The sequence below is a fragment of the Petromyzon marinus genome, unplaced genomic scaffold, assembly GCF_048934315.1.
Source record: "Petromyzon marinus isolate PM22_M1 ecotype Great Lakes invasive population unplaced genomic scaffold, UKy_Petmar_22M1.pri1.0 PM_G_Scaffold_44, whole genome shotgun sequence".
Lineage (NCBI taxonomy): Eukaryota > Metazoa > Chordata > Hyperoartia > Petromyzontiformes > Petromyzontidae > Petromyzon > Petromyzon marinus.
Window position 1 is genome coordinate 980,862 of NW_027422996.1, and position 18,959 is coordinate 999,820.

At 51.0% G+C, this 18,959-nt stretch overlaps 1 protein-coding gene across 1 annotated transcript in view; it reads right to left on the minus strand.

Annotated features, from left to right (window-relative positions):
- Positions 1-2,756: 2,756 nt before the first annotated feature.
- LOC142917279 (ADP-ribosylation factor-like protein 2-binding protein) overlaps positions 2,757-18,959 on the minus strand; it is a 241,795-nt gene continuing 225,592 nt past the window's right edge. Inside the window, exon 4 of the mRNA XM_076061904.1 lies at positions 2,757-3,230. Coding sequence (XP_075918019.1) covers positions 3,150-3,230 — 81 coding nt within the window. The 3' untranslated portion in view covers positions 2,757-3,149. The remainder of the gene's footprint in view (positions 3,231-18,959) is intronic.

Below are 18,959 nucleotides of genomic sequence, written 5' to 3' on the forward strand. Positions count from 1 at the left end.
CTAAGTTAATGATACAGCTGGCTCTGCTAAGTTGCTGATACAGCTGGTTCTGCTAAGTTGTTGATACAGCTGGTTCTGCTGTTGTTGATACAGCTGGTTCTACTAAGTTAATGATACAGCTGGTTCTGCTAAGTTGATGATACAGCTGGTTCTGCTAAGTTGATGATACAGCTGGTTCTGCTAAGTTGTTGATACAGCTGGTTCTGCTAAGTTGATGACACAGCTGGTTCTACTACAGTTGATGATACAGCTGGTTCTGCTAAGTTGTTGATACAGCTGGTTCTGCTGTTGCTGATACAGCTGGTTCTGCTAAGTTGTTGATACAGCTGGTTCTGCTAAGTTGATGATACAGCTGGTTCTGCTGTTGTTGATACAGCTGGTTCTGCTAAGTTGTTGATACAGCTGGTTCTACTACAGATGATGATACAGCTGGTTCTGCTAAGTTGATGATACAGCTGGTTCTGCTAAGTTGATGATACAGCTGGTTCTGCTACAGTTGATGATACAGCTGGTTCTGCTGTTGTTGATACAGCTGGTTCTGCTGTTGCTGATACAGCTGGTTCTGCTAAGTTGTTGATACAGCTGGTTCTGCTGTTGTTGATACAGCTGGTTCTACTAAGTTGATGATACAGCTGGTTCTGCTACAGTTGTCGATACAGCTGGTTCTGCTAAGTTGTTGACACAGCTGGTTCTACTAAGTTAATGATACAGCTGGTTCTGCTAAGTTGCTGATACAGCTGGTTCTGCTAAGTTGTTGATACAGCTGGTTCTGCTGTTGTTGATACAGCTGGTTCTACTAAGTTAATGATACAGCTGGCTCTGCTAAGTTGCTGATACAGCTGGTTCTGCTAAGTTGTTGATACAGCTGGTTCTGCTGTTGTTGATACAGCTGGTTCTACTAAGTTAATGATACAGCTGGTTCTGCTAAGTTGATGATACAGCTGGTTCTGCTAAGTTGATGATACAGCTGGTTCTGCTAAGTTGTTGATACAGCTGGTTCTGCTAAGTTGATGACACAGCTGGTTCTACTACAGTTGATGATACAGCTGGTTCTGCTAAGTTGTTGATACAGCTGGTTCTGCTGTTGCTGATACAGCTGGTTCTGCTAAGTTGTTGATACAGCTGGTTCTGCTAAGTTGATGATACAGCTGGTTCTGCTGTTGTTGATACAGCTGGTTCTGCTAAGTTGATGATACAGCTGGTTCTGCTACAGTTGTTGATACAGCTGGTTCTGCTAAGTTGTTGACACAGCTGATTCTGCTAAGTTGTTGATACAGGTGGTTCTGCTACAGTTGATGATACAGCTGGTTCTGCTGTTGTTGATACAGCTGGTTCTGCTAAGTTGATGATACAGCTGGTTCTGCTAAGTTGATGATACAGCTGGTTCTGCTGTTGATGATACAGCTGGTTCTGCTATGTTGTTGACACAGCTGGTTCTGCTGTTGATGATACAGCTGGTTCTACTACAGTTGATGATACAGCTGGTTCTACTAAGTTAATGATACAGCTGGTTCTACTACAGTTGATGATACTGCTGGTTCTGCTACAGTTGTTGACACAGCTGGTTCTGCTAAGTTGATGATACAGTTGGTTCTGCTATAGTTGCTGATACAGCTGGTTCTGCTGTTGCTGATACAGCTGGTTCTGCTAAGTTGCTGATACAGCTGGTTCTACTACAGTTGATGATACAGCTGGTTCTGCTAAGTTCTTGATACAGCTGGTTCTGCTAAGTTGTTGATACAGCTGGTTCTGCTGTTGTTGATACAGGTAGTTCTACTACAATTGTTGATACAGCTGGTTCTGCTGTTGTTGATACAGCTGATTCTGCTGTTGTTGATACAGCTGGTTCTGCTACAGTTGATGATACAGCTGGTTCTGCTAAGTTGTTGATACAGCTGGTTCTGCTACAGTTGCTGATACAGCTGGTTCTGCTAAGTTGATGATACAGCTGGTTCGGCTGTTGTTGATACAGTTTCAACTAAAGCTATTTGCCGCAGCTGCTCCTACCGCTTGTGCTAAAGCTGCTGCTACTGCTGTTCCTACATGAGCTGTTTCCATTGCTGCTGCTGCTGCTACTGCTGCTCCTACATGAGCTGTTTCCATTGCTGCTGCTGCTACTGCTACTCCTACATGAGCTGTTTCCATTGCTGCTGCTGCTGCTACTACTGTTCCTACACGAGCTGTTTCCATTGCTGCTGCTGCTACTCCTACACGAGCTGTTCCATTGCTGCTGCTGCTACTGCTGCGTCTCCAACAGCTGCCGCGCACACACTGTGACACGTGGGCATGTCTCTCCTATGGCTACTGATAGTGTTGGCATTGGTGACTGAGTGAGAGCTCGCAGCTGGTGAGAGAGTGAGTGAGCAGATGGTGAGCGAGCGAGTTCACAGCTAGGTGAATGCGCTCACAGTCGAGGATTGGTTGTGTGATTGAGCTAACAGCCGGTGAGTTAGCGAGTGAGTGAGTGAGCGAGTGAGAGAGTGTGTGAGTGAGTGTGTGAGTGAGTGAGTCAGTGGGTGAGTGAGTGGGTGTGTGAGTGAGTGAGGGAGTGTGTGAGTGAGTGTGTGAGTAAGTGAGTCAGTGGGTGAGTGAGTGGGTGTGTGAGTGAGTGAGTGGGTGAGTGAGCGAGCGAGTGAGTGGGTGGGTGAGTGAGTGAGTGTGTGAGTGAGTGAGTATGTGAGTGAGTGAGTGAGCGAGTGATTGAGCTCACAGCTGCTGAGTGAGTGAGTGAGCGAGTAGGTGAATGAGCGAGTGGGTGAATGAGTGAGTGGGTAAGTGAGTGGGTGAGTGTGTGAGTGAGTGAGTGGGTGAGTGAGCGGGTGAGTGAGTGAGTGTGTGAGTGGGTGAGTGAGTGAGCGGGTGAGTGAGTGTGTGAGTGAGTGAGTGGGTGAGTGAGCGGGTGAGTGAGTGTGTGAGTGGGTGAGTGAGTGAGTGGGTGAGTGAGCGGGAGAGTGAGTGAGTGAGCGAGCGAGTGAGTGAGTGAGTGGGTGAGTGTGTGAGTGAGTGAGTGGGTGAGTGAGCGGGTGAGTGAGTGTGTGAGTGGGTGAGTGAGTGAGCGGGTGAGTGAGTGTGTGAGTGAGTGAGTGGGTGAGTGAGCGGGTGAGTGAGTGAGTGAGCGAGTGAGTGAGTGAGCGGGCGAGCGGGCGCCTCTATCGCAAGGCTTGCCAACTTGCGGACAGAGAGGTGACCACGAGGCCAGACCCCAGGTCAAACCCACGCCCCTCCTTCTCCTGCGCACACACAGAGTGGTGGTGGTGGTGGTGACGGTGGTGGTGGTGACGGTGGTGGTGACGGTGGTGGTGGTGACGGGTGATGGTGATAGTGGTGGAGGCAGAAAGGAGGAGTATTCAGGCGTTGTATACAAGGACACAAACAGAGGGTAGGAAGCAGTCTGTGTGAGTCTATGGGTCTCTGCGTGAGTCTATGGGTCTCTGCGTGAGTCTATGGGTCTATGCTGTGTGAGTCTATGGGTCTCTGTGCGAGTCTGTGGGTCTCTGTGCGAGTCTGTGGGTCTCTGTGTGAGTCTATGGGTCTCTGCGTGAGTCTATGGGTCTCTGCTGTGTGAGTCTATGGGTCTCTGTACGAGTCTGTGGTCTCTGTGTGAGTCTGTGGGTCTCTGTCTGAGTCTATGGGTCTCTGATTGAGTCTATGGGTCTCTATGCGAGTCTGCGGGTCTCTGTGTGAGTCTATGGGTCTCTGTGTGAGTCTATGGGTCTCTGTGTGAGTCTATGGGTCTCTGTGTGCGTCTATGGGTCTTTGTGTGAGTCTATGGGTCTCTGTGTGAGTCTATGGGTCTCTGTGTGAGTCTATGGGTCTCTGTGTGAGTCTATGGGTCTCTGTGTAAGTCTGTGGGTCACTGTGTGAGTCTGTGTCTCTGTGTGAGTCTATGGGTCTCTGTGTTAGTCTATGGTTCTCTGTGTGAGTCTATGGGTCTCTGTATGAGTCTATGGGTCTCTGTGTGAGTCTATGGGTCTCTGTGTGAGTCTGTGGATCTCTGTGCGAGTCTGTGGGTCTCTGTGCGAGTCTGTGGGTCTCTGTGTGAGTCTATGGGCCACTGTGTGAGTCTGTGGGTCTCTGTGTGAGTCTATGGGTCTCTGTGTGAGTCTATGGGTCTCTGTGTGGGTCTATGTGTCTCTGTGTGAGTCTATGGGTCTCTGTGTGAGTCTATGTGTCTCTGCGTGAGTGTATGGGTCTGTGTGTGAGTCAATGGGTCTCTGTGTGAGTCTATGGGTCTCTGTGTGAGTCTATGGGTCTCTGTGTGAGTCTGTGGGTCTCTGTGTGAGTCTGTGGGTCTCTGTGTGAGTCTATGTGTGTCTGTGTGAGTCTATGGGTCTCTGTGTGAGTCTATGGGTCTCTGTGTGAGTCTATGGGTCTCTGTGTGAGTCTATGTGTCTCTGTGTGAGTCTGTGGGACTCTGCTGTGAGTCTATGGGTCTCTGCTGTGTGAGTCTATGGGTCTCTGTGCGAGTCTGTGGGTCTCTGTGCGAGTCTGTGGGTCTCTGTGTGAGTCTATGGGTCTCTGCGTGAGTCTATGGGTCTCTGCTGTGTGAGTCTATGGGTCTCTGTGCGAGTCTGTGGGTCTCTGTGCGAGCCGATGTGTCTCTGTGTGAGTCTATGGGTCTCTGTGTGAGTCTATGGGTCTCTGTGTGAGTCTATGTGTCTCTGTGTGAATCTGTGGGTCTCTGCGTGAGTCTATGGGTCTCTGCTGTGAGTCTATGGGTCTCTGCTGTGTGCGTCTATGGGTCTCTGTGCGAGTCTGTGGGTCTCTGTGCGAGTCTGTAGGTCTCTGTGTGAGTCTATGGGTCTCTGCGTGAGTCTATGGGTCTCTGCTGTGTGAGTCTATGGGTCTCTGTGCGAGTCTGTGGGTCTATGTGCGAGTCTGTGGGTCTCTGTGTGAGTCTATGGGTCTCTATGTGAGTCTATGGGTCTCTGTGTGAGTCAAGGGGGTCTCTGTGTGAGTCTGTGGGTCTCTGTGTGAGTCTGTGGGTCTCTGTCTGAGTCTATGGGTCTCTGATTGAGTCTATGGGTCTCTATACGAGTCTGCGGGTCTCTGTGTGAGTCTATGGGTCTCTGTGTGAGTCTATGGGTCTCTGTGTGAGTCTATGGGTCTCTGTGTGAGTCTATGGGTCGTTGTGTGAGTCTATGGGGCTCTGTGTGAGTCTATGGGTCTCTGTGTGAGTCTATGGGTCTCTGTGTGAGTCTGTGGATCTCTGTGCGAGTCTGTGGGTCTCTGTGTGAGTCTGTGGGTCTCTGTGTGAGTCTGTGGGTCTCTGTCTGAGTCTATGGGTCTCTGATTGAGTCTATGGGTCTCTATGCGAGTCTGCGGGTCTCTGTGTGAGTCTATGGGTCTCTGTGTGAGTCTATGGGTCTCTGTGTGAGTCTATGGGTCTCTGTGTGAGTCTATGGGTCGTTGTGTGAGTCTATGGGTCTCTGTGTGAGTCTATGGGTCTCTGTGTGAGTCTATGGGTCTCTGTGTGAGTCTGTGGATCTCTGTGCGAGTCTGTGGGTCTCTGTGTGAGTCTGTGGGGCTCTGTGTGAGTCTGTGGGTCTCTGTGTGAGTCTATGGGTCTCTGTGTGAGTCTATGTGTCTCTGTGTGAGTCTATGGGTCTCTGTGTGAGTCTATGTGTCTCTGTGTGAGTCTATGGGTCTCTGTGTGAGTCTATGTGTCTCTGTGTGAGTCTATGGGTCTCTGTGTGAGTCTATGTGTCTCTGTCTGAGTCTATGGGTCTCTGTGTGAGTCTATGGGTCGTTGTGTGAGTCTATGGGACTCTGTGTGAGTCTATGGGTCTCTGTGTGAGTCTATGGGTCTCTGTGTGAGTCTGTGGATCTCTGTGCGAGTCTGTGGGTCTCTGTGTGAGTCTGTGGGGCTCTGTGTGAGTCTGTGGGTCTCTGTGTGAGTCTATGGTCTCTGTGTGAGTCTGTGGGTCTCTGTGTAAGTCTATGGGTCTCTGTGTGAGTCTATTGGTCTCTGTGTGAGTTTATGGGTCTCTGTGTGAGTCTATGGGTCTATGTGTGAGTCTGTGGATATCTGTGCTAGTCTGTGGGTGTCTGTGTGAGTCTGTGGGTCTCTGTGTGAGTCTATGGGTCTCTGTGTGAGTCTGTGGGTCTCTGTGTGAGTCTATGGGTCTCTGTGTGAGTCTATGTGTCTCTGTGTGAGTCTATGGGTCTCTGTGTGAGTCTATGTGTCTCTGTGTGAGTCTATGGGTCTCTGTGTGAGTCTATGTGTCTCTGTGTGAGTCTATGGGTCTCTGTGTGAGTCTATGTGTCTCTGTCTGAGTCTATGGGTCTCTGTGTGAGTCTATGTGCCCTGTGTGAGTCTATGGGTCTCTGTGTGAGTCTATGTGTCTCTGTGTGAGTCTGTGGGTCTCTGTGCGAGTCTGTGGGTCTCTGTGTGAGTCTATGGGCCACTGTGTGAGTCTGTGGGTCTCTGTGTGAGTCTAAGGGTCTCTGTGTGAGTCTATGGGTCTCTGTGTGGGTCTATGTGTCTCTGTGTGAGTCTATGGGTCTCTGTGTGAGTCTATGTGTCTCTGTGTGAGTGTATGGGTCTCTGTGTGAGTCAATGGGACTCTGTGTGAGTCTATGGGTCTCTGTGTGAGTCTATGGGTCTCTGTGTGAGTCTGTGGGTCTCTGTGTGAGTCTGTGGGTCTGTGTGTGAGTCTATGTGTGTCTGTGTGAGTCTATGGGTCTCTGTGTGAGTCTATGGGTCTCTGTGTGAGTCTATGGGTCTCTGTGTGAGTCTATGTGTCTCTGTGTGAGTCTGTGCGACTCTGCTGTGAGTCTATGGGTCTCTGCTGTGTGAGTCTATGGGTCTCTGTGCGAGTCTGTGGGTCTCTGTGCGAGTCTGTGGGTCTCTGTGTGAGTCTATGGGTCTCTGCGTGAGTCTATGGGTCTCTGCTGTGTGAGTCTATGGGTCTCTGTGCGAGTCTGTGGGTCTCTGTGCGAGTCGATGTGTCTCTGTGTGAGTCTATGGGTCTCTGTGTGAGTCTATGGGTCTCTGTGTGAGTCTATGTGTCTCTGTGTGAATCTGTGGGTCTCTGCGTGAGTCTATGGGTCTCTGCTGTGAGTCTATGGGTCTCTCCTGTGTGAGTCTATGGGTCTCTGTGCGAGTCTGTGGGTCTCTGTGCGAGTCTGTAGGTCTCTGTGTGAGTCTATGGGTCTCTGCGTGAGTCTATGGGTCTCTGCTGTGTGAGTCTATGGGTCTCTGTGCGAGTCTGTGGGTCTCTGTGCGAGTCTGTGGGTCTCTGTGTGAGTCTATGGGTCTCTATGTGAGTCTATGGGTCTCTGTGTGAGTCAAGGGGGTCTCTGTGTGAGTCTGTGGGTCTCTGTGTGAGTCTGTGGGTCTCTGTCTGAGTCTATGGGTCTCTGATTGAGTCTATGGGTCTCTATGCGAGTCTGCGGGTCTCTGTGTGAGTCTATGGGTCTCTGTGTGAGTCTATGGGTCTCTGTGTGAGTCTATGGGTCTCTGTGTGAGTCTATGGGTCGTTGTGTGAGTCTATGGGGCTCTGTGTGAGTCTATGGGTCTCTGTGTGAGTCTATGGGTCTCTGTGTGAGTCTGTGGATCTCTGTGCGAGTCTGTGGGTCTCTGTGTGAGTCTGTGGGTCTCTGTGTGAGTCTGTGGGTCTCTATCTGAGTCTATGGGTCTCTGATTGAGTCTATGGGTCTCTATGCGAGTCTGCGGGTCTCTGTGTTAGTCTATGGGTCTCTGTGTGAGTCTATGGGTCTCTGTGTGAGTCTATGGGTCTCTGTGTGAGTCTATGGGTCGTTGTGTGAGTCTATGGGTCTCTGTGTGAGTCTATGGGTCTCTGTGTGAGTCTGTGGATCTCTGTGCGAGTCTGTGGGTCTCTGTGTGAGTCTGTGGGTCTCTGTGTGAGTCTGTGGGTCTCTGTGTGAGTCTATGGGTCTCTGTGTGAGTCTGTGGGTCTCTGTGTAAGTCTATGGGTCTCTGTTTGAGTCTATGGGTCTCTGTGTGAGTTTATGGGTCTCTATCTGAGTCTATGGGTCTCTGATTGAGTCTATGGGTCTCTATGCGAGTCTGCGGGTCTCTGTGTGAGTCTATGGGTCGTTGTGTGAGTCTATGGGTCTCTGTGTGAGTCTATGGGTCTCTGTGTGAGTCTATGGGTCTCTGTGTGAGTCTATGGGTCTCTGTGTGAGTCTATGGGTCTCTGTGTGAGTCTGTGGATCTCTGTGCGAGTCTGTGGGTCTCTGTGTGAGTCTATGGGACTCTGCTGTGAGTCTATGGGTCTCTGCTGTGTGAGTCTATGGGTCTCTGTGCGAGTCTGTGGGTCTCTGTGCGAGTCTGTGGGTCTCTGTGTGAGTCTATGGGTCTCTGCGTGAGTCTATGGGTCTCTGCTGTGTGAGTCTATGGGTCTCTGTGCGAGTCTGTGGGTCTCTGTGCGAGTCGATGTGTCTCTGTGTGAGTCTATGGGTCTCTGTGTGAGTCTATGGGTCTCTGTGTGAGTCTATGTGTCTCTGTGTGAATCTGTGGGTCTCTGCGTGAGTCTATGGGTCTCTGCTGTGAGTCTATGGGTCTCTCCTGTGTGAGTCTATGGGTCTCTGTGTGAGTCTATGGGTCTCTGTGTGAGTCTATGTGTCTCTGTGTGAGTCTATGGGTCTCTGCGTGAGTCTATGGGTCTCTGCTGTGTGAGTCTATGGGTCTCTGTACGAGTCTGTGGGTCTCTGTGCGAGTCTGTGGGTCTCTGTGTGAGTCTATGGGTCTCTATGTGAGTCTATGGGTCTCTGTGTGAGTCAAGGGGGTCTCTGTGTGAGTCTGTGGGTCTCTGTGTGAGTCTGTGGGTCTCTGTCTGAGTCTATGGGTCTCTGATTGAGTCTATGGGTCTCTATGCGAGTCTGCGGGTCTCTGTGTGAGTCTATGGGTCTCTGTGTGAGTCTATGGGTCTCTGTGTGAGTCTATGGGTCTCTGTGTGAGTCTATGGGTCTCTGTGTGAGTCTGTGGATCTCTGTGCGAGTCTGTGGGTCTCTGTGTGAGTCTGTGGGTCTCTGTGTGAGTCTGTGGGTCTCTATCTGAGTCTATGGGTCTCTGTGTGAGTCTATGGGCCACTGTGTGAGTCTGTAGGTCTCTGTGTGAGTCTAAGGGTCTCTGTGTGAGTCTATGGGTCTCTGTGTGGGTCTATGTGTCTCTGTGTGAGTCTATGGGTCTCTGTGTGAGTCTATGTGTCTCTGTGTGAGTGTATGGGTCTCTGTGTGAGTCAATGGGACTCTGTGTGAGTCTATGGGTCTCTGTGTGAGTCTATGGGTCTCTGTGTGAGTCTGTGGGTCTCTGTGTGAGTCTGTGGGTCTCTGTGTGAGTCTATGTGTGTCTGTGTGAGTCTATGGGTCTCTGTGTGAGTCTATGGGTCTCTGTGTGAGTCTATGGGTCTCTGTGTGAGTCTATGTGTCTCTGTGTGAGTCTGTGGGACTCTGCTGTGAGTCTATGGGTCTCTGCTGTGTGAGTCTATGGGTCTCTGTGCGAGTCTGTGGGTCTCTGTGCGAGTCTGTGGGTCTCTGTGTGAGTCTATGGGTCTCTGCGTGAGTCTATGGGTCTCTGCTGTGTGAGTCTATGGGTCTCTGTGCGAGTCTGTGGGTCTCTGTGCGAGTCGATGTGTCTCTGTGTGAGTCTATGGGTCTCTGTGTGAGTCTATGGGTCTCTGTGTGAGTCTATGTGTCTCTGTGTGAATCTGTGGGTCTCTGCGTGAGTCTATGGGTCTCTGCTGTGAGTCTATGGGTCTCTCCTGTGTGAGTCTATGGGTCTCTGTGCGAGTCTGTGGGTCTCTGTGCGAGTCTGTAGGTCTCTGTGTGAGTCTATGGGTCTCTGCGTGAGTCTATGGGTCTCTGCTGTGTGAGTCTATGGGTCTCTGTACGAGTCTGTGGGTCTCTGTGCGAGTCTGTGGGTCTCTGTGTGAGTCTATGGGTCTCTATGTGAGTCTATGGGTCTCTGTGTGAGTCAAGGGGGTCTCTGTGTGAGTCTGTGGGTCTCTGTGTGAGTCTGTGGGTCTCTGTCTGAGTCTATGGGTCTCTGATTGAGTCTATGGGTCTCTATGCGAGTCTGCGGGTCTCTGTGTGAGTCTATGGGTCTCTGTGTGAGTCTATGGGTCTCTGTGTGAGTCTATGGGTCTCTGTGTGAGTCTATGGGTCTCTGTGTGAGTCTGTGGATCTCTGTGCGAGTCTGTGGGTCTCTGTGTGAGTCTGTGGGTCTCTGTGTGAGTCTGTGGGTCTCTATCTGAGTCTATGGGTCTCTGATTGAGTCTATGGGTCTCTATGCGAGTCTGCGGGTCTCTGTGTGAGTCTATGGGTCTCTGTGTGAGTCTATGGGTCTCTGTGTGAGTCTATGGGTCTCTGTGTGAGTCTATGGGTCGTTGTGTGAGTCTATGGGTCTCTGTGTGAGTCTATGGGTTTCTGTGCGAGTCTGTGGGTCTCTGTGCGAGTCGATGTGTCTCTGTGTGAGTCTATGGGTCTCTGTGTGAGTCTATGGGTCTCTGTGTGAGTCTATGTGTCTCTGTGTGAATCTGTGGGTCTCTGCGTGAGTCTATGGGTCTCTGCTGTGAGTCTATGGGTCTCTCCTGTGTGAGTCTATGGGTCTCTGTGCGAGTCTGTGGGTCTCTGTGCGAGTCTGTAGGTCTCTGTGTGAGTCTATGGGTCTCTGCGTGAGTCTATGGGTCTCTGCTGTGTGAGTCTATGGGTCTCTGTGCGAGTCTGTGGGTCTCTGTGCGAGTCTGTGGGTCTCTGTGTGAGTCTATGGGTCTCTATGTGAGTCTATGGGTCTCTGTGTGAGTCAAGGGGGTCTCTGTGTGAGTCTGTGGGTCTCTGTGTGAGTCTGTGGGTCTCTGTCTGAGTCTATGGGTCTCTGATTGAGTCTATGGGTCTGTATGCGAGTCTGCGGGTCTCTGTGTGAGTCTATGGGTCTCTGTGTGAGTCTATGGGTCTCTGTGTGAGTCTATGGGTCTCTGTGTGAGTCTATGGGTCGTTGTGTGAGTCTATGGGGCTCTGTGTGAGTCTATGGGTCTCTGTGTGAGTCTATGGGTCTCTGTGTGAGTCTGTGGATCTCTGTGCGAGTCTGTGGGTCTCTGTGCGAGTCTGTAGGTCTCTGTGTGAGTCTATGGGTCTCTGCGTGAGTCTATGGGTCTCTGCTGTGTGAGTCTATGGGTCTCTGTGCGAGTCTGTGGGTCTCTGTGTGAGTCTGTGGGTCTCTGTGTGAGTCTGTGGGTCTCTATGTGAGTCTATGTGTGTCTGTGTGAGTCAATGGGACTCTGTGTGAGTCTATGGGTCTCTGTGTGAGTCTATGGGTCTCTGTGTGAGTCTGTGGGTCTCTGTGTGAGTCTGTGGGTCTCTGTGTGAGTCTATGTGTGTCTGTGTGAGTCTATGGGTCTCTGTGTGAGTCTATGGGTCTCTGTGTGAGTCTATGGGTCTCTGTGTGAGTCTATGTGTCTCTGTGTGAGTCTGTGGGACTCTGCTGTGAGTCTATGGGTCTCTGCTGTGTGAGTCTATGGGTCTCTGTGCGAGTCTGTGGGTCTCTGTGCGAGTCTGTGGGGCTCTGTGTGAGTCTATGGGTCTCTGCGTGAGTCTATGGGTCTCTGCTGTGTGAGTCTATGGGTCTCTGTGCGAGTCTGTGGGGCTCTGTGCGAGTCGATGTGTCTCTGTGTGAGTCTATGGGTCTCTGTGTGAGTCTATGGGTCTCTGTGTGAGTCTATGTGTCTCTGTGTGAATCTGTGGGTCTCTGCGTGAGTCTATGGGTCTCTGCTGTGAGTCTATGGGTCTCTCCTGTGTGAGTCTATGGGTCTCTGTGCGAGTCTGTGGGTCTCTGTGCGAGTCTGTAGGTCTCTGTGTGAGTCTATGGGTCTCTGCGTGAGTCTATGGGTCTCTGCTGTGTGAGTCTATGGGTCTCTGTACGAGTCTGTGGGTCTCTGTGCGAGTCTGTGGGTCTCTGTGTGAGTCTATGGGTCTCTATGTGAGTCTATGGGTCTCTGTGTGAGTCAAGGGGGTCTCTGTGTGAGTCTGTGGGTCTCTGTGTGAGTCTGTGGGTCTCTGTCTGAGTCTATGGGTCTCTGATTGAGTCTATGGGTCTCTATGCGAGTCTGCGGGTCTCTGTGTGAGTCTATGGGTCTCTGTGTGAGTCTATGGGTCTCTGTGTGAGTCTATGGGTCTCTGTGTGAGTCTATGGGTCTCTGTGTGAGTCTGTGGATCTCTGTGCGAGTCTGTGGGTCTCTGTGTGAGTCTGTGGGTCTCTGTGTGAGTCTGTGGGTCTCTATCTGAGTCTATGGGTCTCTGATTGAGTCTATGGGTCTCTATGCGAGTCTGCGGGTCTCTGTGTGAGTCTATGGGTCTCTGTGTGAGTCTATGGGTCTCTGTGTGAGTCTATGGGTCTCTGTGTGAGTCTATGGGTCGTTGTGTGAGTCTATGGGTCTCTGTGTGAGTCTATGGGTCTCTGTGTGAGTCTGTGGATCTCTGTGCGAGTCTGTGGGTCTCTGTGTGAGTCTGTGGGTCTCTGTGTGAGTCTGTGGGTCTCTGTGTGAGTCTATGGGTCTCTGTGCGAGTCTGTGGGTCTCTGTGCGAGTCTGTGGGTCTCTGTGTGAGTCTATGGGTCTCTGCGTGAGTCTATGGGTCTCTGCTGTGTGAGTCTATGGGTCTCTGTGCGAGTCTGTGGGTCTCTGTGCGAGTCGATGTGTCTCTGTGTGAGTCTATGGGTCTCTGTGTGAGTCTATGGGTCTCTGTGTGAGTCTATGTGTCTCTGTGTGAATCTGTGGGTCTCTGCGTGAGTCTATGGGTCTCTGCTGTGAGTCTATGGGTCTCTCCTGTGTGAGTCTATGGGTCTCTGTGCGAGTCTGTGGGTCTCTGTGCGAGTCTGTAGGTCTCTGTGTGAGTCTATGGGTCTCTGCGTGAGTCTATGGGTCTCTGCTGTGTGAGTCTATGGGTCTCTGTGCGAGTCTGTGGGTCTCTGTGCGAGTCTGTGGGTCTCTGTGTGAGTCTATGGGTCTCTATGTGAGTCTATGGGTCTCTGTGTGAGTCAAGGGGGTCTCTGTGTGAGTCTGTGGGTCTCTGTGTGAGTCTGTGGGTCTCTGTCTGAGTCTATGGGTCTCTGATTGAGTCTATGGGTCTCTATGCGAGTCTGCGGGTCTCTGTGTGAGTCTATGGGTCTCTGTGTGAGTCTATGGGTCTCTGTGTGAGTCTATGGGTCTCTGTGTGAGTCTATGGGTCGTTGTGTGAGTCTATGGGGCTCTGTGTGAGTCTATGGGTCTCTGTGTGAGTCTATGGGTCTCTGTGTGAGTCTGTGGATCTCTGTGCGAGTCTGTGGGTCTCTGTGTGAGTCTGTGGGTCTCTGTGTGAGTCTGTGGGTCTCTATCTGAGTCTATGGGTCTCTGATTGAGTCTATGGGTCTCTATGCGAGTCTGCGGGTCTCTGTGTGAGTCTATGGGTCTCTGTGTGAGTCTATGGGTCTCTGTGTGAGTCTATGGGTCTCTGTGTGAGTCTATGGGTCGTTGTGTGAGTCTATGGGTCTCTGTGTGAGTCTATGGGTCTCTGTGTGAGTCTGTGGATCTCTGTGCGAGTCTGTGGGTCTCTGTGTGAGTCTGTGGGTCTCTGTGTGAGTCTGTGGGTCTCTGTGTGAGTCTATGGGTCTCTGTGTGAGTCTGTGGGTCTCTGTGTAAGTCTATGGGTCTCTGTTTGAGTCTATGGGTCTCTGTGTGAGTTTATGGGTCTCTATCTGAGTCTATGGGTCTCTGATTGAGTCTATGGGTCTCTATGCGAGTCTGCGGGTCTCTGTGTGAGTCTATGGGTCGTTGTGTGAGTGTATGGGTCTCTGTGTGAGTCTATGGGTCTCTGTGTGAGTCTATGGGTCTCTGTGTGAGTCTGTGGATCTCTGTGCGAGTCTGTGGGTCTCTGTGTGAGTCTGTGGGTCTCTGTGTGAGTCTGTGGGTCTCTGTGTGAGTCTATGGGTCTCTGTGTGAGTCTGTGGGTCTCTGTGTAAGTCTATGGGTCTCTGTGTGAGTCTATGGGTCTCTGTGTGAGTTTATGGGTCTCTGTGTGAGTCTATGGGTCTATGTGTGAGTCTGTGGATCTCTGTGCTAGTCTGTGGGTGTCTGTGTGAGTCTGTGGGTCTCTGTGTGAGTCTATGGGTCTCTGTGTGAGTCTGTGGGTCTCTGTGTGAGTCTATGGGTCTCTGTGTGAGTCTATGTGTCTCTGTGTGAGTCTATGGGTCTCTGTGTGAGTCTATGTGTCTCTGTGTGAGTCTATGGGTCTCTGTGTGAGTCTATGTGTCTCTGTGTGAGTCTATGGGTCTCTGTGTGAGTCTATGTGTCTCTGTGTGAGTCTATGGGTCTCTGTGTGAGTCTATGTGTCTCTGTGTGAGTCTATGGGTCTCTGTGTGAGTCTATGTGTCTCTGTGTGAGTCTATGGGTCTCTGTGTGAGTCTATGGGTCTCTGTGTGAATCTATGGGTCTCTGTGTGAGTCTATGGGTCTCTGTGTGAGTTTATGGGTCTCTGTGTGAGTCTATGGGTCTATGTGTGAGTCTGTGGATCTCTGTGCTAGTCTGTGGGTGTCTGTGTGAGTCTGTGGGTCTCTGTGTGAGTCTATGGGTCTCTGTGTGAGTCTGTGGGTCTCTGTGTGAGTCTATGGGTCTCTGTGTGAGTCTATGTGTCTCTGTGTGAGTCTATGGGTCTCTGTGTGAGTCTATGTGTCTCTGTGTGAGTCTATGGGTCTCTGTGTGAGTCTATGTGTCTCTGTGTGAGTCTATGGGTCTCTGTGTGAGTCTATGTGTCTCTGTGTGAGTCTATGGGTCTCTGTGTGAGTCTATGTGTCTCTGTGTGAGTCTATGGGTCTCTGTGTGAGTCTATGTGTCTCTGTGTGAGTCTGTGGGTCTCTGTGCGAGTCTGTGGGTCTCTGTGTGAGTCTATGGGCCACTGTGTGAGTCTATGGGTCTCTGTGTGAGTCTAAGGGTCTCTGTGTGAGTCTATGGGTCTCTGTGTGGGTCTATGTGTCTCTGTGTGAGTCTATGGGTCTCTGTGTGAGTCTATGTGTCTCTGTGTGAGTGTATGGGTCTCTGTGTGAGTCAATGGGACTCTGTGTGAGTCTATGGGTCTCTGTGTGAGTCTATGGGTCTCTGTGTGAGTCTGTGGGTCTCTGTGTGAGTCTGTGGGTCTCTGTGTGAGTCTATGTGTGTCTGTGTGAGTCTATGGGTCTCTGTGTGAGTCTATGGGTCTCTGTGTGAGTCTATGGGTCTCTGTGTGAGTCTATGTTTCTCTGTGTGAGTCTGTGGGACTCTGCTGTGAGTCTATGGGTCTCTGCTGTGTGAGTCTATGGGTCTCTGTGCGAGTCTGTGGGTCTCTGTGCGAGTCTGTGGGTCTCTGTGTGAGTCTATGGGTCTCTGCGTGAGTCTATGGGTCTCTGCTGTGTGAGTCTATGGGTCTCTGTGCGAGTCTGTGGGTCTCTGTGCGAGTCGATGTGTCTCTGTGTGAGTCTATGGGTCTCTGTGTGAGTCTATGGGTCTCTGTGTGAGTCTATGTGTCTCTGTGTGAATCTGTGGGTCTCTGCGTGAGTCTATGGGTCTCTGCTGTGAGTCTATGGGGTCTCTCCTGTGTGAGTCTATGGGTCTCTGTGCGAGTCTGTGGGTCTCTGTGCGAGTCTGTAGGTCTCTGTGTGAGTCTATGGGTCTCTGCGTGAGTCTATGGGTCTCTGCTGTGTGAGTCTATGGGTCTCTGTACGAGTCTGTGGGTCTCTGTGCGAGTCTGTGGGTCTCTGTGTGAGTCTATGGGTCTCTATGTGAGTCTATGGGTCTCTGTGTGAGTCAAGGGGGTCTCTGTGTGAGTCTGTGGGTCTCTGTGTGAGTCTGTGGGTCTCTGTCTGAGTCTATGGGTCTCTGATTGAGTCTATGGGTCTCTATGCGAGTCTGCGGGTCTCTGTGTGAGTCTATGGGTCTCTGTGTGAGTCTATGGGTCTCTGTGTGAGTCTATGGGTCTCTGTGTGAGTCTATGGGTCTCTGTGTGAGTCTGTGGATCTCTGTGCGAGTCTGTGGGTCTCTGTGTGAGTCTGTGGGTCTCTGTGTGAGTCTGTGGGTCTCTGAGTCTATGGGTCTCTGATTGAGTCTATGGGTCTCTATGCGAGTCTGCGGGTCTCTGTGTGAGTCTATGGGTCTCTGTGTGAGTCTATGGGTCTCTGTGTGAGTCTATGGGTCTCTGTGTGAGTCTATGGGTCGTTGTGTGAGTCTATGGGTCTCTGTGTGAGTCTATGGGTCTCTGTGTGAGTCTGTGGATCTCTGTGCGAGTCTGTGGGTCTCTGTGTGAGTCTGTGGGTCTCTGTGTGAGTCTGTGGGTCTCTGTGTGAGTCTATGGGTCTCTGTGTGAGTCTGTGGGTCTCTGTGTAAGTCTATGGGTCTCTGTTTGAGTCTATGGGTCTCTGTGTGAGTTTATGGGTCTCTATGCGAGTGTGCGGGTCTCTGTGTGAGTCTATGGGTCGTTGTGTGAGTCTATGGGTCTCTGTGTGAGTCTATGGGTCTCTGTGTGAGTCTATGGGTCTCTGTGTGAGTCTGTGGATCTCTGTGCGAGTCTGTGGGTCTCTGTGTGAGTCTGTGGGTCTCTGTGTGAGTCTGTGGGTCTCTGTGTGAGTCTATGGGTCTCTGTGTGAGTCTGTGGGTCTCTGTGTAAGTCTATGGGTCTCTGTGTGAGTCTATGGGTCTCTGTGTGAGTTTATGGGTCTCTGTGTGAGTCTATGGGTCTATGTGTGAGTCTGTGGATCTCTGTGCTAGTCTGTGGGTGTCTGTGTGAGTCTGTGGGTCTCTGTGTGAGTCTATGGGTCTCTGTGTGAGTCTGTGGGTCTCTGTGTGAGTCTATGGGTCTCTGTGTGAGTCTATGTGTCTCTGTGTGAGTCTATGGGTCTCTGTGTGAGTCTATGTGTCTCTGTGTGAGTCTATGGGTCTCTGTGTGAGTCTATGTGTCTCTGTGTGAGTCTATGGGTCTCTGTGTGAGTCTATGTGTCTCTGTGTGAGTCTATGGGTCTCTGTGTGAGTCTATGTGTCTCTGTGTGAGTCTATGGGTCTCTGTGTGAGTCTATGTGTCTCTGTGTGAGTCTATGGGTCTCTGTGTGAGTCTATGGGTCTCTGTGTGAATCTATGGGTCTCTGTGTGAGTTTATGGGTCTCTGTGTTAGTCTATGGGTCTCTGTGTGAGTCTGTGGATCTCTGTGCAAGTCTGTGGGTCTCTGTGTGAGTCTGTGGGTCTCTGTGTGAGTCTATGGGTCTCTGTGTGAGTCTGTGGGTCTCTGTGTGAGTCTATGGGTCTCTGTGTGAGTCTATGTGTCTCTGTGTGAGTCTATGGGTCTCTGTGTGAGTCTATGTGTCTCTGTGTGAGTCTATGGGTCTCTGTGTGAGTCTGTGGGTCTCTGTGTGAGTCTATGGGTCTCTTTGTGAGTCTATGTGTCTCTGTGTGAGTCTGTGGATCTCTGTGCGAGTCTGTGGGTCTCTGTGTGAGTCTGTGGGTCTCTGTGTGAGTCTATGGGTCTCTGTGTGAGTCTGTGGGTCTCTGTGTGAGTCTATGGGTCTCTTTGTGAGTCTATGTGTCTCTGTGTGAGTCTATGGGTCTCTGTGTGAGTTTATGGGTCTCTGTGTTAGTCTATGGGTCTATGTGTGAGTCTGTGGGTCTCTGTGTGAGTCTATGGGTCTCTGTGTGAGTCTATGGGTCGCTGTGTGAGTCTGTGGGTCTCTGTGTGAGTCTGTGGGTCTCTGTGTGAGTCTATGGGTCTCTGTGTGAGTCTATGGGTCTCTGTGTGAGTCTATGTGTCTCTGTGTGCGTCTATGGGTCTCTGTGTGAGTCTATGTGTCTCTGTGTGAGTCTGTGGGTCTCTGTGTGAGTCTGTGGGTCTCTGTGTGAGTCTATGGGTCTCTGTGTGAGTCTATGTGTCTCTGTGTGAGTCTATGGGTCTATGTGTGAGTCTATGTGTCTCTGTGTGAGTCTGTGGGTCTCTGTGCGAGTCTGTGGGTCTCTGTGTGAGTCTATGGGCCACTGTGTGAGTCTGTGGGTCTCTGTGTGAGTCTAAGGGTCTCTGTGTGAGTCTATGGGTCTCTGTGTGGGTCTATGTGTCTCTGTGTGAGTCTATGGGTCTCTGTGTGAGTCTATGTGTCTCTGTGTGAGTGTATGGGTCTCTGTGTGAGTCAATGGGACTCTGTGTGAGTCTATGGGTCTCTGTGTGAGTCTATGGGTCTCTGTGTGAGTCTGTGGGTCTCTGTGTGAGTCTGTGGGTCTCTGTGTGAGTCTATGTGTGTCTGTGTGAGTCTATGGGTCTCTGTGTGAGTCTATGGGTCTCTGTGTGAGTCTATGGGTCTCTGTGTGAGTCTATGTGTCTCTGTGTGAGTCTGTGGGACTCTGCTGTGAGTCTATGGGTCTCTGCTGTGTGAGTCTATGGGTCTCTGTGCGAGTCTGTGGGTCTCTGTGCGAGTCTGTGGGTCTCTGTGTGAGTCTATGGGTCGTTGTGTGAGTCTATGGGTCTCTGTGTGAGTCTATGGGACTCTGTGTGAGTCTATGGGTCTCTGTGTGAGTCTGTGGATCTCTGTGCGAGTCTGTGGGTCTCTGTGTGAGTCTGTGGGTCTCTGTGTGAGTCTGTGGGTCTCTGTGTGAGTCTATGGGTCTCTGTGTGAGTCTGTGGGTCTCTGTGTAAGTCTATGGGTCTCTGTGTGAGTCTATGGGTCTCTGTGTGAGTTTATGGGTCTCTGTGTGAGTCTATGGGTCTATGTGTGAGTCTGTGGATCTCTGTGCTAGTCTGTGGGTGTCTGTGTGAGTCTGTGGGTCTCTGTGTGAGTCTATGGGTCTCTGTGTGAGTCTGTGGGTCTCTGTGTGAGTCTATGGGTCTCTGTGTGAGTCTATGTGTCTCTGTGTGAGTCTATGGGTCTCTGTGTGAGTCTATGTGTCTCTGTGTGAGTCTATGGGTCTCTGTGTGAGTCTATGTGTCTCTGTGTGAGTCTATGGGTCTCTGTGTGAGTCTAT